Here is an 18811-nt window from a genome sequence, read left to right on the forward strand (position 1 = left end):
AACGTCCATGTGAATGAATAATAAAAAAAATGGGTTTTTATGGCAAACAATTTGAGATTTTTCATTAGACTAGCTTTTTATTCAAATTCAAATTTCATCATTTGTCACGATGGCATCAGAATTCATGTCCCCAGATCATTAGCCTGGGGTTCTGGATTACTAGTTCAGTAATAATGCCACTATGGCACCAACTCCCCTGAATGACGTGTTTTTAAAATATATAAAAACAAAATACCTACCCTACTCGTTAGTAACCAACAAAAAAGTTAAGAAATAAACTTCGGAATCACGTAAACTACGAACCTTCAGATCTTTTCACCACTATCACTGGTTACTGTTCTCTTACCAGAGTTGTGGATTTCCACAATTTCAATAGAATTACCTGTTTAATAACAGGAAACAGAATATCCACCAAATCTTTGAAACGATCTTCTTTTGTGGCTTGCAATATGTTGGCAGTGCACTTCAATGCAAGCATCTTGTACCGGAGATTTTCCTTGTGACACTCTTTTAACATGACCTGAAGGATGGCATCTATGCTGGGCTGGTCAGGCACTGTTTTCTGCAACTCTGCACTAGGTACAAAATTTGTAAGGTAAAACAGAATGTTACAGGGGAAATGGGTTGGATCATCTTGAACAGAAATTGTCTTAGCTAACTGCACATATTACCTTTCATGATTCTTATGTTTTTAAAATATTATTCTCTTATAATACGTCAGTCAATATGAACAAAATAAATCATAATGCATTCCTACTTAATGTTTACCTGCATGCAGCCACCACACTATCCACAGCTTTCAGCAGTTCCTCCTGAAAGAAGAAAAAAATTCTTAAAGGAATTCTGCCCCTTTGGCTTTGCTGTACCAGTAATGTTTGCTTGAGTAATGATAGCTCTTTCAGTGACTTTACCCTTATTATTGATAACTTCACATGAAGGCATCCTCCGATCAATCCTGATCCACCCATCCTAACATCCTCCCACTGTAGCAAGCTCAGTATGAAAGCTACAATTTCCCTTGTTCTGCAATTTAGTTTGAAGTAATATTCCAGGTTTATATTTTCCATTTCCTTAACAATCTCATATTCCTTCAAGAAATTCTCTGACTACTTTTTAGTTTGAAAAGTTCAGGTTTCTCCAGACTTTGCTAATAACTAGATGTCAGCCTTATGATGCATCCCTACACTGCTCCTGGCATAGGAAGAAGTGTCCTTGTTTCTAGGTACCCAGAAAGGACACAGTTCTAAGATGGAATCTGACAAGCACTGTATAGAGCTTTGATCTTTACCTCCTTTGACTATGGGGCTGCAAATCTCTACAGTAAAGTCTCACTGCTACACATTATCACAACAGCAATTAAACAGGATGTATATTTTAAATGGCAGATACTAGGCAGCAATCACATTCAGAGTTGTGAGGTTCTACACCCATGAACATATTTCCTGTAATCATCAATAAAAAACTGTAAAACACAGAGGAAGTGAAATAGATTTGAGTAAGAAATTGGTACACCAAATTTAATCAAGAGAAAATATTTTAATTACAAAGTGACATCTACTTGAGATCTCTTCTCAAATAAAATTCTGTAAGGCAGCATTAAATGAGATGTTCTACCTTTCCTGTCCACGTTCGACCGGATATTCCTTGTAAAAGTGCATTCAATATCAGTCCCAAGTGCGGTGGAACCAAAGAGCCCGCCTGTTGTTTGGCAATGGATGCCATAGCAGTAGCACCTTGTGCCTTCATCTTCCATGATTGAGACTGCAGAGCCTTTTGTGTAATAGCAATCAATTCTTGCATGTACAGCCGTATTCCACCAAAACTGCCTACAAGCAAAACACAAGTATCAACCTGTCAGGGTAAATCACAAATACAAAAACTGGCTGTCTAAAATAGCACAGCCAAGTATAGTCTGATACACTGTTTTGGCAATCAAGTGCAGATAAACGCAAAATCAATTTTTTCTGCAAACACGCCAAAAGGCAGAGCTATAATCATACTTCTGGCTGCCTTTTGTCTGTCATCACTCTGTCTGATGGTCTAAGGAAACAATAAACACGAAGTACTGCAAACCATCTTAGTAGTCCCAAGTGAAGAATTCATCTTGGACTTCTCCAAAGATACTATCAACACAGATGCCAGTCTTTATCCAATTCAAATTACTCCACACATTAAAAAATGATTAGGCCCTGGTTAGATTCTGTCTGAAGATTTATACTTCAGATCTAGCATTGTCCCTTTCCAAGCCGGTCCAATACAGTTAAAAATGTTGTAATCCACTCAACCATATATAAAAATTTCACGGTATATTCTGCCTAGGAAAAGCAGGAAAAAACTAATCTGATCCCAGTTTCCACTTAATCGTTAACCAAGTAGTGCAAGGTGTTGTCCACAGAGCTATCAAGCAGCACATATTTAGCAACAGTCCTATTATGATGCCCAGTTTGGGTTTTGTTAGGCTTTGAACCTCAGCACAGCCTTTCTCCAAATGCAGACAAAACATGAGGTTAGAATGATTGTTCTTGTCTTTGAGGCAGCATTTCATCAAGTGTAACATTAAGCAATCTGATTAAATCGAAGTCAGGGGAAATCTCCACTGGTTGTGGTGATAGCTAGCAAGAAGGATGGTGGAAGTCAATCATCTTAACCACAGGACATTGCTGCAGGAGTTCCTCAGGGCAATGCCCTAGGCTTAAACATCTTCAGTTGTTTCATTAGTGACCTTCCCTCCAAGTCTGTCCCTGCTTGTAGCAAGGCCTGGACAACATTTTGTTTCTAAATAGCAAGTAACATTCAGTTCATGGCAATGACATTATCCAATGAGAATCTAGTTAGTTCCACTTGACAGTCAAAGGGATCACTATCACCAAATCCATCACTTCTACTATTCTGAGAAGCACTATGGACCAGAGTCTAACCTGGACGAGCTGTAAAAACTCCTATGGCGTCAAGAGCAGGTCAGAAGCTGACAATTCTGCAATAAATAAATAACTTAGCTCGGAAAGCCTTTCCACTAACTGTAAGGCATAAGTCAGGAGTGTGAAAGAATTCTGTCCATTTGCAACTCCAACAACACACGTGAAGCTCCATGCCATCCAGGACATAAGTAGCCTTGTTCAGAACCCCTTCGATCACCATAAATAATGACTCCTTCCATTGCTGTGATAGTAGTGTGTGCGCACCACAGAAGACCCACTGCAGCAACTTGCAACAGCTTCTTTGATAGCACTATCTGACTTCCACTAGCTGGATCAAGAGGAGTAGACAGACTGGAATCATCACCTGCAAGTTCTCCTCCAAGTCTCAAGAAATTTATCACTTTTTTTTTACTGTTGCTGGGTCAAAATCCTGAAACTCCTTTCCTATCAGCAACACACGACTGCAGTGGTTTAATAAAGCACCTCAACACCACCTGCTCAAAGTTAAAATGGGCAAGCGATAAATGCTGATCTCAGCAATGTCCTGATCTCATGAACAGATACAGCCTATCTGGGCTGAAAGGAGGGAGAGAGTGGGAGACGGATGAAAGTTGCGATAAGAGAGTAGATGAGAGAGAAAATAATAAAGATAGAAAGAAGTCAACCACAACTGGCATTCAAATGTGAGCGAAGAGACAGACAATTCGCTGTGGAAGGGCAGAAAATATTAAGCAGAGAATAGGGAAGTGTAAAAATGTTGATTTTTTTTATGAGCAATAAATCATGAAAGATCAAGAAGTTACAACAAACAATGGATACAAAAGATCAGGTAATAACTGAAGTTGTAGATTAAAAAAAAAATTCAAACTGCTTATCTCTTCCGGTTATGTTTATTTTGCTAATAACCCAATTGTGTATCCATTGTTCTCTTTTTAAAAACTTCCTTTTGAAGCTAAAAACTGTTACAAATATTCTTTGTCTGCAAGACAATTTATAAATTGTGACTTACTACACAGAATTCCCAGCCTCTAATTTGCTCTGCAAGTCACTTTATTTATTTGGTTGGTCCAGTTCAGTCCCTGGTCAATAATAGTTTCTAGGATTTTGGTAGTGGAAAAAGTAGATAGAGGTGATAGTGATGGTAATGTCACTGAATGTCAAGGGAAGATAATTAGAATATCTCTTGTTTGAATTGCTCAGTACCTGATACTGGTGTGATTCAAATGTTTCCTTTCACTTACCAGCCCAAACCTGGTTGTCATCCAGATCTTGTTGCTTATGGGCACAATCTGCTTCAGTATCTGAAGAATACTGCTGAAAATTGTGCAATCCTAATACTGCATTTAAAAACAAGATATATACCGAACAGATTTAAACTTGTGCAAATTAAGTGTTTTTTTACCAGGTACATTTTCTTGCCATACTTCAGTCCAGAGGTCAGACTCATTGGTTTCCCCTTTATCTTCATCTGGGATTTCATGCATTCCAAGAAATGCTAGGGGCAAGACAACGGCTGCATGGTGCTTGATTACATCAGGACTGTGACACGCAATAGCATTTGCTGTCAGGGCACATGCCGATCGATAGACTTGCTCTGAAAATGTACAAGATACTCTAGTTCCTTAAAACAGTTAATTGGACCATGGAGTTCATTTGGTTAAATCACAAACGCTTACAGATCCCCCAAAAGATACATGTCTGATTCATACTTGCTGTATCTCTTTTGGAGTTTTGAAAGAGATGCCATTTTCAAACTGCCTCTTTTTTCAAAAATGTGCTACTGCAAACGGTAAAGAACAATACAGCACAGGAGGAGGCCATTCTGTCCATTTTTGTGCTCAGTATTTTGAAAGAGATGTCCAATTAGTCCCACTGCCTTGACGTTTCCCCACAGTAGTACAAGATTTCCTCTTCTGTATTCTTCCACATCCTTTGATAAGCCACTACTTAGTCTATGCAAAACTATTTTTCCACATTTCCCCTTTGAATCTTTTGCCAGTTAGCACAAATTTGATTATTAATAATCTTGTAATGGAAACAGTTTCTTATTTACTATCTCTGTATCCCCTATTAAATCTCTCCTTCACTCTCCCTTCCCTAAAAGAAGCTTCTCTGTAACTGAAGTTCATATCTTGGCAAACCCCCTCAGAATCTTTTATAAGTCTATGCCATCTTCCTCAAGTACATCACCAAGATTTAGATACAATTTTTCAGGTGGCACTTAACCAATGATTTATAAAGGTTTAGTATAACGTCCTTGTTTTTACATTCTATGCTTCGGTTTATCAGGCCCAAGGCTGTATTACTTATTTTTAAAACAGCAACTTGCCTTGCTGTTGAAATTTCTGTTCATTTGCCTCCTGTGTCTCTGTTCCTGTACCCTCTCTACAATCATATTATTACCTTGAGATGGCATCTTCTCATTCTTTCTATGAAAATCTAACATAGCACACTCTTGTGTGTTAAGTTATATTCACTAATATCCTGGCCCACTTCATCATGTTGGTTTGGTCCTCCTGAAACCCATCACCAATCTCATTCTTTACAACATTTCTGCATTTTATATAATCTGCAAATAATCTCAGCAGACTCGCCACAAATCTGAAATAAAAACATTCACCACTACTTTCAGCTTGTTGTCTCTTAGCCATTGTATACCTATTCTCTCACTGCCTCTTTAATCCAAGTGTATCATGTAGCACATTATAAAACATCATTTGACATGCTTTGTACACATCAAATGCGCTTCCTTTATTAACCTTTTCCGTTACATTATGTAAAATTGCTATAAGTTCTTTATCTGAAGTCCATTTGCGTGCTTTTAAAAAAAAACTTCTGATTTCAGCTTAGCAACCATTTTGTTGTTATGATTTATTGGTTTCAACGGATATTAACAATGAAGGTCAATCATAAACGGAGTGCAAGACACAAAGCATTACAGGGTTGTTACTGATCAATTTTCTAAACAGAATTTCTTATACAAAATTAAATGTTACTTTTAATGTCACAGCTCTTTATTAGGCTTTAATAGAATTTAAAGCAATTCGTGTTTCATCTCCTCAGCAACATGCTAGTTTTATAAGAGAATGAGCATTGAAGGGAAGTACTTCAGTTTGCCTATTAAGTTCTGGTATCTACGCGCTAACTCTCAATCCTTTTCTCTCAGGTTTGGAGCTTCACATTTCGCAATCTGTAATGATCTATTTGTGTAAACTTTTATGTTTGTTCTAATATTTCCTTAGCTTCATATTGTCTTTCACGCTTTCATTATACCTGAGGCGCCCAGGTATCTGTCAAATGCTTTTCTTTACTCACTTTACAAAGCTGAAATAGTTCTATTTTTAGAAATAGTGGATATTTATTCCTCACCTTTTCAACATACTTTGTGATTTGTGAATCTGCACCTCTAGTCTTCCTTTCCTTTTCTCCATTTAATTAATTTCCACAGTGCATGTAATCTCATTATTATTCCAAACAGAATGTATTCACTCACATTTATCGATATTGAAGTGCATTTACTGATTACACATAATTGAACAAGTTTATTAAAACCTTCTTTTATCTTAGTCTAATCCTCCTATTAAACTGTACCACTCTATCACTAGGTCCCAATTTGGCCTAATCTGAATTTATGACTGAAAAACCTGACAAGCAACTAAGCACTCTAAAAGCAATATTTCTATAAGAGTGCAAAGTGCTGACAAAGGTAAACCAATGCAACTGTTCTGAGGAAGTATCACTAGAGCCGAAACGTTAACTCTGATTTCTCTGCATAAATGCCACCAGATCTGCAGAACTTTTCCAGCAACTTCTGCTTTTGTTTCCAATGTAACTGTGAATGTACAAAATTTACAAGGAAATCTCCATTAGAAATATTGACAGGAGATATATATATATATATATATATATATTTACCATCTTTTTCAAGATACCAAGTGCTGAGTTTTTGAAATAGTTTTTCGGTGCTATTAGTCCGTGCTGCCTGTAAGATAATAGTTCTGGATTATTATAAGAGTCGTATGAAATACAAATATACAAAATCGACAGGGAGGCAAAGAAAGTTCAGTGCATCAAGCCAACCACACAAACTACTAAATGTCATGATTAGGCAACCATCCCACAAGGATGCCTTTCCACCTGAAATCAGTCCTGTGATCTCCTGGGGGAGATAAGAAAATAAATCCCAAGGCCAATCGGGACAAGAATAGTCAAACAATCTGGGAAGATCCTCTTTGACATAAAGCAATCAAAATGAGTCCACAGGAACACACAGATCAATTAACCTGGTGTTTTATCGACATTTTGTAATATTTAGTGAGAAACAGGACCAGACCTTCATGACATGAGCTAGCAACTTGTTCTCTTAGTCCAACATTCTCTGGGGGTGAGAGGGTGGGTTAGAAAAAAGAACTGTCTAATGTCAAAACTTGTCTTTCCATTTTGTAACATAGACATGTGACTGCATTGCTTTTGGGCTCCCTCCACTTATCTGGAGGAACTGGTTAAGAAGAATACAGTCAAATCCTTTAACATTTTTGCATGGTGTTATCAAATCATCCCAAATTCTACACATTTCTAGAAGGATTTCTGATGCAATAGAAATAATTCTGAATAATTTAAGTCTTTTAAACTGCGAATCAGTTTTTGAACTTTGCTTCTACATTCCTCAGCACTTGAGGGGACCAATATTGGACCCAGGTTTCCAAAATAACTATTTAAATAAATTTGTACAAGACTTTATGCTCCTTCACATTAGGTTGCACAAGTAGAACAATCTAATGGTCTGTTTGCTTTGGTTCCAGTTTCTATTAGTTACACAGATCAGCAAACTTTGACAGCAAGTTTTAGACTCTCTCAACTGATTTTAATTCTGTATGGTGTACCATCCAAGTGCACATTATTATCATTAAAATACTGTAGATACTTACCCGAACTAAATGACCTATTGCCACAGCATATGCTTTCCTTATGACACTGCTACGATCATTTAAACCCGACAACAGGGCACTCATCAATTTACCTGTCAACCATGAAAGAGGACCATGTTACAACAGAATCACACAATGCAAATACTTTCCCATTTCATTTAACTATTTTGTCCTTTTTATGAGGGACATATTTTCTTTCCTGTTGTTGTAACAATTTCTTTTTGACTTAAGTATTTAGGAAGCATTAAAAAAAAGTGACAACTAACGTAATCACTTGACTTTGGAATGGCATCTATAGATAATCCGGAATGCCTGCTGTAAGGATTCAATAGAAACTTCCAAAAAGAAGTGAATACCTAGAAGAGGAAGTTTTGCTTTTGTGACAGGGAAAGAGCAGGGAACTAACTGGTTGATTCTTTCAAAGAGTTGACACAGGCATGTTAGGCCAAATAGCTTTCAATTGTGATTTCACGAATTCAATACGAAAAACAGATAAAAGTTAAATATTTACTGTTACAGGCCTTATATAGTGGTCTCTTAAAAGGAAATAAGCTTCATGCAGTAATTAGTCTACATACTAACCTGCGTAAGAATTTAAATCTTGTGGATATTTGGTTGTCAAGAAAACTACCACATGGGCACAACCTCCCTGTAAATTAGAACAGCAGATTAATTGAAGGTAATAAATTGATGATTTTAGTTAACCAAAGATACCAAAAGGCATCATAGAAACATAACTACAAAGCAACAGTCTCCAAAATTACATTAGGAATGAAGAAAATTACTTCAACAGGTCATTAATATAGTTCTCTCAAGTTCCTATCTGCCTCAATTTGAAGGTGTTAACATTTGTTTGGGTAAAGGTAAAGTCAAAGTTGCCATAGTCCTAGAGGACCATAGGGCTCCTCTCTCATTAGACACAGAGATGCCTGGTGGCAGTAGCTTAATCTAACGCTTACCATGTCTCAGGTAACAGGAAAGATTAGCAAAGATAGTGCTTCACTATGACCTCACGTCAGCGCGGGGACTGAACCCATGCATCAACATCGTTTATGTCACAAACCAGCCATCTAGCCAACTGAGCTAACCAACCCCAATGGATAATTGCTCAGATACTTGCAATTCTTGAATATTTAACTCATGAGCATTTTTTGTTTATCAGCCTGAATAGATGATGTTTGGAAAGATGTGAGGCACTTTGGCGTGTAGGAGGGAGTGTGGAGGAAGAGGCATTACAGCATTTTATCACGTGCACCTTTCAGCTGGGATTACGTACTAAATAATACTGAACTACAATGTTACTGGAACCAATTGCAATGCTCTTACCGAACATTAACCCAAATGAAATCAGCCAATGCAACAGAGACCCGGAATTATTTTAATTCTATCTGATTCTAGGCATCTTACTTTAGGAGGTTTGTGAACATATTAGGAAGTGTGCAGTAAAGATTTTGAGAATTGTCCTGGGTGCAGCAGACTTGACAGATGAGGACAGAATGGAGCAGATGCAATTATTCTCTTTAAAGAAAGTTGACAGGAGATTTTAAACAGGCATTTAAAATCACAATGGTCTTGACAGCTTAGACAGTGTGAAACATTTCTCTCTGACAGAAGGCTTGAGAAGTAAAAGATGCACTTTAAGGTGAATGGCAGAAAAAGCAATGGTGACATGAGAAAAATAAATTACATCATGATCTGAAGTGTGTTGACTGAGAGTGTGAAGGTGGCGTACAAAAGGGATTTGGATAATTATCCAAAGAAAAACATAACTGCAGAGTTTTGGAGAAAAGGCAAAACAGTGATAATAGCTCAGTAATTCTTGCAGAGCTCATATGTAGACAACATGACCTCCTCCTATGATCCAAGTTCAAGTTATACATTTTAGACTTTCTATGGTTAGGTTTTACACAGGGTAGATGATTATTTCCACTGAAGGCAAAGAGGATCAATTTCATTAAAATATTAAGTAAATGGTAGTAGCCGTTTCACTGCTATAATGCTGATGAGCCCATCATAATGAAAAGTTAAGGGCACTAAATCTCACAGGCATGGATAGTCAAAAAGCAGGATGTTGGTTTCTCAGCAGTCCGAATGCATTAGTTTATGAAGAGGGATACCCAGAGTGGTGCATAAGATGAACATAAAAGTGTGATCAAGTATATTTGTTGCATGTTTTTTTTTGTGGTATTTTAGGACTCACTTTGGTTCCAAGGCCAACTCCACTCCTCAGCAGTTCGCACAACTTGGGGACTAATTCTCTGAGAACAGAAGCATCTAGATGTTGGAGACACTACAATATACAAAAGGAAGACACAGACAACAATGGAAACATACTCTTACTTTGTCTGTTGTAAATTATAAAGTCTTAATTATTAATCTTGTAGACAGCATACATAGTGTAACATTAATATTGTCACAGAGCATGTAAGGTCATAAGATATGTAAAGAAAAAAACTTGGTGAAAACTAATGTAAATCCCTTACAGTCAGAAACAAGGACATTTATAATGAGAACAAGGAAATGGCTGACGATCTAAATTCATACTTTGCTTTTGTCTTCACAAAGGAGGATACTAATAATGTACCAGAAATAATGGGGAACACAGTTTGATGAGTGGAAGGAAGTAAAGCAAATCTGTTATTAGTACAGAAAGGGCGTTGGAGAAACTGATGAGATCAAAGGCCGATAAATTTCCACAGCCTGATAATCTACATCCCAGAGTCCTTAAAGAAGTGGCCCAAGAAATAATGGATCAATTGGTTGACATCTTCTAAGATTATTTAGATGCTGAAAAACTTCCTACAGATTGGATGGTAACTAATGTAATTTATTAAAGAAAGGAGATAGAGAGAAAGGAAGGAATTATAGACCAGTGAGACTGATAGTGGTTGTGGGGAAGTTGTTTGAGTCCATTATCAAATATTTTTTAGCAGGGCAATCGGATAGTGGTAGAATCAGACACAATCAGCATGGATTTAAAAAAAATTATGCTTGACAAATCTATTGGAATTCTTTGAGAGTCTATCAGGGAAGCCAATGCATGTAGTTTGTTCTGACTTTCAGAAGGCTTTTGATAAAGTCTTGCGTTAAGAGACTAATGTTAAAATTAAAGTATAGGATTGGGGGTAGTGTATTGAGATGGATAGAAAATTGGCTATCAGGTAGGAAACAGAGTAGGAACAAACGGATCTCTTTCTAAATGGCAAGCAGTGACTAGTGGGGTACTGCAGGGATTGGTACTAGGTCGGCTATTCACAATATATGCTGATGATTTAGATGAGTGCACTAACTAAAATATCTCAAATTTTGAAGAGGATTATGTGGAAAAACAAGTAGTGAGGAGGACAGAAAATGTTGCAGTGTGATTTGGACAGGCTGAATGAGTGGGCAAATGCATGGCAGATAATATATGAATTAATGTGAGATTATTCACTTTGGTAGCAAAAATGGCAAAATAGATTATTTGACTGGCTATAAATCAAGAGAAGGGAATGCTCAATGAGACATAAGTACCCTTGTGCACCAGTCACTGAAACTAAGTGCCCAACTGCAGCAGGCAGTAAAGAAGGCAAACTGTATGCTGGCCTTCATAGAGAGAGGATTTGAGTGCAGGAACAAGGATGTCTTTATGAAATTATATGGGAATTGGTGAAGGCCCACCTGGAGTTTTGTATGCAGTTTTGGTCTCCTTATCAGAGGAAAGATATTCTTGTTTAGAGGGAGTGGAGAAATGGTTTACCAAATTGAGCAGGACTGACATGAAGAGAGATTGAGTTGGTTAGAATTGTATTCACTGCAGTTTAGAAAAGTGACGGGGGAAATCGCATAGGAACCTATAAAATTCCATCAGGATGAGACCAGTTAGTTGCAGAAAGCAAGTTCCCAATGGTGGGGGAGTCCAGAAAGAGGGGTCATATTTTAAGCACTGGGGTAAACCTTTCAGGACTCAGCTGAGGAGAAATTTCTTCACCCACAGAATGGTGAGCCTGTGGAATTCACAACCACTGAAAGTGGTTCAGGCTAAAACATTGTGTGTTTTCAAGACGGCAGTAGATATAGCTCCGTAGCTAAAGGGAGCAATGGATATGGGGAAGGCCGGGAATAGGGTATTGAGTTCGATGATGATCTGTACTGAATAATATAGTAGAGTCAAGAAGTCAAATGACCTACTCCTGCTCCTGTCTTTTATGTTTCTATTTGAACCAAGAGAAATGATTAGACTTGTGGAAAGGGTAATTTTAAAACCAGAATTTTACGAATACTAGATCAGCAATAGATTCAAAATTATTTCAAATCCCAGCAAGACAATTTCTTTTGGTCTGGAGATTAACACATCAGGTAAATTTCAACTTTTTGTACCTACCATGTTGATGGTCTCCATCATTGGAGAAGATTTAGCTGCACTAAGTCTGGCACTGTCCATAGTAGTCTAATATTTACACACACAAAAAAAGCAAAATGTTCATTAAATGAAGTCAACTTATTACAAAACAGAGATTGTACAATACAAGCAAATTCAATATCATACTGCACCTTCTCTTGTTCCGTAGCACGTAGACTCAAATAATTGAGGACCTGTGGCTCAAGAACACTAAGTGATTCCAACAAGGTGGGGATAAGTCTTGCTGCATGTGGTTTTAACAGAGTTCCTGCACTTTTGCTAATTTTCACAAGGGTATTGATACTATTTGAAGAAAACAAATTGATTATTGATAAAAATGACATTCTAATAAAATTGAGATATCTGGAAAATATAAAGCACTTTACTTGATTATATCACATGTTTCGTAATTATTTTCTTATAAGCTTTACAGAATTGAAGAGGTATGCACACAGTGACCATAGATGCAGATTGGAACATTGCCAACAAATGACAAGTTCTTAGTGGGGATAAGACTAGCTACATATTAGTGCTAGGTCAAAACCAAACTGTATAGCAATCTAGTTTTGCTTATTAAACACTGGCCCCTTCTTGAACTTATTTAAGAACTAAATGTGAAGTTAATGGTCTTTGCACAACCTGGACAAAATACTTTGTTTGTGCAACTTATCAAAATCTTCAGAACTTAAAAGAAATCCTCTTGGCCGTTTCTTTAGCAGTAGAAATGGTTCAAATATCTACAGCCTGTATATTCTATTATTCATTCTATGTTCTGCTGATGTCTTTTGCAACCACTTCATCCTTACCAAAATTCATATTTTATATTATCACCAAATTTGATGAGATTATCATTCAATCTCTCTTACCTTCCATTCTATCACTGACCTTTGCTTTTGTTCTCTTCCCCACCCTTTCACTTGCTTAAAACCTGCTACATCTCTACCTTTTCCCATCTCTTGCTATGTCTGAGTCCACATAATCTATACTTTGTGAAAAAAGATTAAAATCAGCTGTGATCATCACCTCATGTCTAGGATAAACTGCTTCCATTACATGTAATGCACGTTGACCCTAATTCTTTGTACCTTGCTCAACCAATCTTTCATTCAATCTGCTGTATTTCTGTCTATACCATATTTTGAATTTTTCCAATAAGCCCGAGAGAAACTTTCCTGAATAGCTTTGAAAATTCATTTCAGAGACATTTTCAAATGATTTCTTTTTGATAAATTCACACTGGCTATATTAATTATTATATATTTGAGATGCTCAAACTTTATTCTGAATCATAGTTATAAGATTTTACTGATTTATTGGTCTAATCAGTTGAAATCTCCTGTCCATTTTTGAATCGGTGCTACATTGGTTGTGCTCGAGTCCCAGGCCACTTTGCCTATCTAAGGAGGCTTTAAAAAGTGTCAAAACCTATTCTTTTCACCATTTTGACTTACTTCTACTGGCCTTGAGTTTATGTTATCAGGCCCTGATATGTAACCACCTTAAGTTCTGATAAATCTTCCAGAACCAAATCATTTTCTCAAAAAACAATTAGTTAAAAATTTGCAAACCCTCCTCCAGTTTACTCACTTTTGTTTCTCTTGACACTTGTAAATGCTAACAAAATGTTTATTTCACTTTTATTTTGGAGATTATCATAATCAAATTTATTACCACCAACTCAACATTGAGCTCAGCAAACTCAAATTGCAGTGTCTTTCTTTGTTTTGGTATTAGTCTCCTGCTTTCCTCTTTAGCTTTGGATGACAGCTATTCAGTTTGGCCATTCATACCTTCTCCAGACATGATTTTTGCTTTTTCATTTGTTCCTTTTTCACTCTCCTTGGCTTTCCGCTACCTACCATATTATTATTTAATCTCTCCTACCTTCTATCCAATCACTGACCGTCCCTTTTGTTCTTTTCCCCATCCTTTCAATTGCTTAAAACCTGCTCCATCTGTACCTTTTCCCAATTCTCTTCTTAGAAGCCCTACAGTGTGGAAGTAAGTCATTCAGCCCATCGAGTCCTCACTGACCTTCCAAAGAGCAGCCCACCCAGAGCCACCCCCCTACCCTATCTCTGTAATGCTGCATTCCCCACAGCTAATCCATTTAATCTGCACATCCTTGGATACTATGGGCAATTTAGCATGTCCAATCCACCTAACCTGTACATCTTTGGACTGTGGGAGAAAATCAGAGCACCCAGAGGAAATCCAGACAGATACAGGGAGAATGTGCAAACTCCACACATCTGAGGCTGGAATCAAACACAGGTCCTGGCACTGTGAGGCAACTGGGCTAATCACTGAGCCGTGCCACTTTTTGATGAAAGGCCATCAAATCTGAAACATTATTTGTTTCTCTTGCACAACCGATGCCAGAGTTGCTGCATACTTCTAGAATTTTCAGCTTCTATTTCACTTTTAAAACTACTATCCTGATGGAAACCTACATCCAATAATGTTAGAAGGATAAATGACAAAGATCAAATATGTGCATTACGCGAAACCTTCTTTAAAGCATACTACATAACTTATTTTATCTCTCTTTGAATGTTTCGTAACACTAGTGACATTCATTCAACCGTCTTCGCTGTAGAAAACCTCTCAAAAATATTGGAAAATCGAAAGATGAAAAGGAAGAGAGAGAACTAAAATAATCATCATCACAGAAAAGGAACCGGGAACACTAAGAGACCTAAAGACTGATAAGTCCCCAGGGTCTGATGGTCTGCACCCTCAGATCTTAAGAGAAGTATTTACAGAGGTATTAGAGTCATTGGCTACAATCTTCCAAAATTCCTCAGATTCAACAATGGTCCCAGCAGAATGGAAAACAGCAAATAGAACACATTATTCAAGGAAAGAGAGAAAGGACAGAGACAGAAAGTAGGAAACTACAGGCCAGCTATCCTAACATCAGTCACAGGAAATTGATAGAATCCATTACTGAGGAGATTATAGCAGAATGCTTAAAAAATTATAATGGGATTAGTCAGAGTCAATCTGGCTTTGCGAAAATGATGGGTTAACTAACAAGAAACAGAAATTAGAGATAACAGGATCTTATATTGATTAACAAACTGTAACTAGTGCAGTTCCACAGTGATCAGTGCTGAGGCCCAACCTATTTAAAATCTGTATTAATTACTTGGATGAATAGATTAAACATATTGCAGGTAAATTTGCTGAAAATGCCAAGTAGGAAAATAAGTTAGGAGGGGGTAAAGACAAGAAATATGGTCAGGTTAAAGGAGTGATCAAAAGGTTGACACGTGGATTGTAACATGGGAAACCGTGAAACTGCCCACTTTGGGAGCAAGAATTGAAGAGCAGTACACTACTCAAATGTAAGAGGGTACAGAACTTAGTTGTTAAGTGAGATCTGGGTGACCCAGCACATGAATCACAAAAAGTTAGCATATACATGCAGCAAGTATTTACGGTGCCAAATGGGATGTTAGTGCTTACTGGAAGGGAAATAGAATACAAAAGTAGGCAAGATTTAGTGTAGCTGCACAGGGTCTTAGTGAGACCACATCTGGAGTAATGTGTTCAATATAGGTCATTTTTGACAGAATAATTGCATTAGAAACAATTGAGAAAATTCACTGGGCTCATTCCTAAGGTGAAAGGCTTATGAAGAAAGATTGAACACGTTGGGCCTATATCCATTGGGGTTTAGACAAATAAGAAGTGATCTTATTCAATCATTTAAGAATTTGAGGAGACTTGATTTGCTGTATACAGGGAGGAGGTTCTCTCATGAGGAGACAGCTTGAAAAAGAGCTTCGTTTTTAAAAACAAATGCAGAGAATTATTTTGTGTCTCACAGAGTTGCTACTTTGTGGAATTCTCTACCCTAGAAGGCACTGAAGGCTGAATCATTGAATTTATTCAAAAAGGGGTCTAGCTCAGCTTTGATAGACAAGGAAATGAAGGTTATGGAAGGTAGGCAGGAAAGATCATAACAGATTAGCTCTGATCCTAATGAATGACAGAGCAGCCTCGAAGCAGCAAAAGCCTATGCCTACTTCTCATTTCTTTATACCTGCACTCATCACAGAATGAACATGTTAAGTTTATTCAACACTAAGATAAATTATTGAATGTGCCTCAATTTCTTTGCTCCTCAACTGTGATTTCATGGTATATAAGTACATACCTTAGGGACTGAACTTCTGTTACAGGGCTCATAATGCCTTTGTCCAACAAACAAGGTAAGAGCACAGCAATAACTTGCTGACCTGCAGCACCATTGGAAGGTTCACAGATACGTATGCACACCTATGAAAGAAAACAATTTAGCTGCTGTGGCAGAGAAAGCATATTCATATTAACTCCTTTATAATAGAAATATTGAAAATATTCATACTATATCATACGCACAAGACACTTAGACAACCTCTTGCCCCTCATCAATATGCAAAGTCTTTGTCCACATATTCCTCATGACTTCACTTCAGCTCAGTGCTATTCGTGAGAACAATAACAAAGGCCAATTGGATATATCACCCATGGCATCATGAGCTCATCTTGTATAGTAAATGTAAGTTCTTATTAAATGTCTTTTAGAAATTTAAATTTATTGACATCTACTGGTTTCCCATTCTCCATCCTCTTGTTTTCTCCTCAAAAAAATCGAATTAATTTGCCAAGGATTTTCCTTTCACAAAACTATGTTGATTCTGCCTGATTGGTAATGATTTTCTATATGTCCTGTTACTTTCTTCTTAACAACAGATTTGAGCATTTTTTGTATGACAAATGTTAGGGTAATGGGCATATAGTTCTCTGCTTTGTGTCTCTTTCCTTGTAGAATGTGTTACTTTTGTGTTTTCCAATCCATTAGGACCTTCCCAGAAACTCAAAATGCATTAAATAACTCTGCTAACACTTGTATTAAAATTCATGGAAACAAACCTTCAAGTGTAGGGGATTTGTCAGCTTTAGACCATTAGTTTACCTAATCTGTTTTCTCCACTGATTGTGATTGTTTTAAGTTCCTCTCTCCCCTTGGGCACATATCTCCTCTAGCTCCTAGCTTTTCTACAAAACTCAAGGGGATTTTTGTGACTTCTACAATGAAAGTAAATACTAAGTACTCATTCAAAGTCTCTGCCATTTCTTTGGTCCCCATTATTAATTCTCCAGTCTCAACCTCTAAGGGACCAATGCTAGTTTTCAGTATTCTCCGAGAATATAAAAAGGAAAAAAAGCTTTTACTGTGGCTCCAGGCTTAATATCAAATTTAGCTTTATAATGCTCCTGCAAAACACAGAGACTTTTTAAACTGTGTCTCAAAAAGTTACATGCCCTCTTACTGTCTAGACGGTTGAAAATCCGTCTGCTGAGACTGGAAGCTTTAACTGTTTAAACTTAACAAGATTACTAAAACCTTAAATGTCTTTCTCATTTAATAGCATACAATTAGTAACGTAAAATAAAGTAAAATTCTGTCCATATGCATTCAATATACAAGCAATATCCTTACCTTACTCAAAGTTTTAAGTGCAGAATCTGCAGCCTTACGAACAGACTCCTGTTAAACAAATAAGATCACTCAGGTGAAGAATAAAGAATCCTCAAGAATGAATTTTCAATTTTCAGCTTTTCACAAGTTTAAGTGTACAGTACTTTCCTAATCACATCACTTTTCACTGACATAGACAGTGGCTCATGTTGGCCTGTGATTGTTCATAGGACCATCCTCAAGAATTTCAAGCAAGTGGCCATTTTTTGTTTGCCAATCAATGCATTGATGTTGACAGGTTATTTTTTAGTGACATCATGGCTGAAAATAATCCTAGCTGATGGGATAAATGTTTCCTTTAATTTCAAAACATATATAAAAACCAGGAAGACCCCGATGAGGGAACTTTGCTTACACATATTTTCCTTATGCCACACATCCTTAATTGCCAGGCAGCTACCCACCCAAACAATATAGAGAGAACATTGGAGGGATGCCATAAACTTCAAACTTAACTACAAAGCAGTATTTTCTGTGCAAAAACATCTTGGAAGAATATTTGAAGTTGTTTTCTATACCTTTATATCATCACGCACTCTGAAGAGAGTTTCCCATATTTCTGTAAGTCGGTCAATAATGTCATCCGCTTGTCTTCCCTGCAGTAGGTCACTAATTGCTAAACAGCTATAAAATGATAATTATGAGGGAGAATACAATTGGAAAAGACTATATTTTTCTTTCAGAGCAGAGTAGGCACTTTTCTGTTCTCAAGAGTGATTGAAAAATGCTTAGAACATTAATAATTCATTTTAAACATCATAGTTCTGTTGCAAGATGAACAAAAAGAAATTCTGTAGAGTGGCAGAATCTGCATTTAGTACCCAAGGTAAATAACAAAACAAAAGAGTCACACAAAAATATTCCAGGGCAAAATCTTTCAAGTTTTGTCAGCCTTTTTCTGTGGCCCAGTTGTAACAGTCCTACCCAAAGTCAGGAGGTTGTGAATTCAAGCTCTATCCAAGAGCCCTAGGCACAAATCTAGGCTAACACTCCCTGTGTTGCAATGACAGAGGTGCTATCTTTTGGATCAGATGTTAACCTTGGCCTAATT

At 37.1% G+C, this 18811-nt stretch overlaps 1 protein-coding gene across 1 annotated transcript in view; it reads right to left on the reverse strand.

Moving 5' to 3' along the window:
* ecpas (Ecm29 proteasome adaptor and scaffold) overlaps nucleotides 1-18811 on the reverse strand; it is a 111455-nt gene that overhangs the window by 12263 nt on the left and 80381 nt on the right. The window contains exons 32-44 of the mRNA XM_072588108.1: nucleotides 18279-18384; nucleotides 17722-17769; nucleotides 16393-16514; nucleotides 12380-12530; nucleotides 12210-12275; nucleotides 10047-10136; nucleotides 8429-8495; nucleotides 7847-7938; nucleotides 6834-6900; nucleotides 4321-4512; nucleotides 1615-1826; nucleotides 769-812; nucleotides 383-575 (exon numbers count right to left, since the gene is read on the reverse strand). Coding sequence (XP_072444209.1) covers nucleotides 383-575; nucleotides 769-812; nucleotides 1615-1826; nucleotides 4321-4512; nucleotides 6834-6900; nucleotides 7847-7938; nucleotides 8429-8495; nucleotides 10047-10136; nucleotides 12210-12275; nucleotides 12380-12530; nucleotides 16393-16514; nucleotides 17722-17769; nucleotides 18279-18384 — 1450 coding nt within the window. The remainder of the gene's footprint in view (nucleotides 1-382; nucleotides 576-768; nucleotides 813-1614; nucleotides 1827-4320; nucleotides 4513-6833; nucleotides 6901-7846; nucleotides 7939-8428; nucleotides 8496-10046; nucleotides 10137-12209; nucleotides 12276-12379; nucleotides 12531-16392; nucleotides 16515-17721; nucleotides 17770-18278; nucleotides 18385-18811) is intronic.

Source organism: Chiloscyllium punctatum, chromosome 2, assembly GCF_047496795.1.
Source record: "Chiloscyllium punctatum isolate Juve2018m chromosome 2, sChiPun1.3, whole genome shotgun sequence".
Lineage (NCBI taxonomy): Eukaryota > Metazoa > Chordata > Chondrichthyes > Orectolobiformes > Hemiscylliidae > Chiloscyllium > Chiloscyllium punctatum.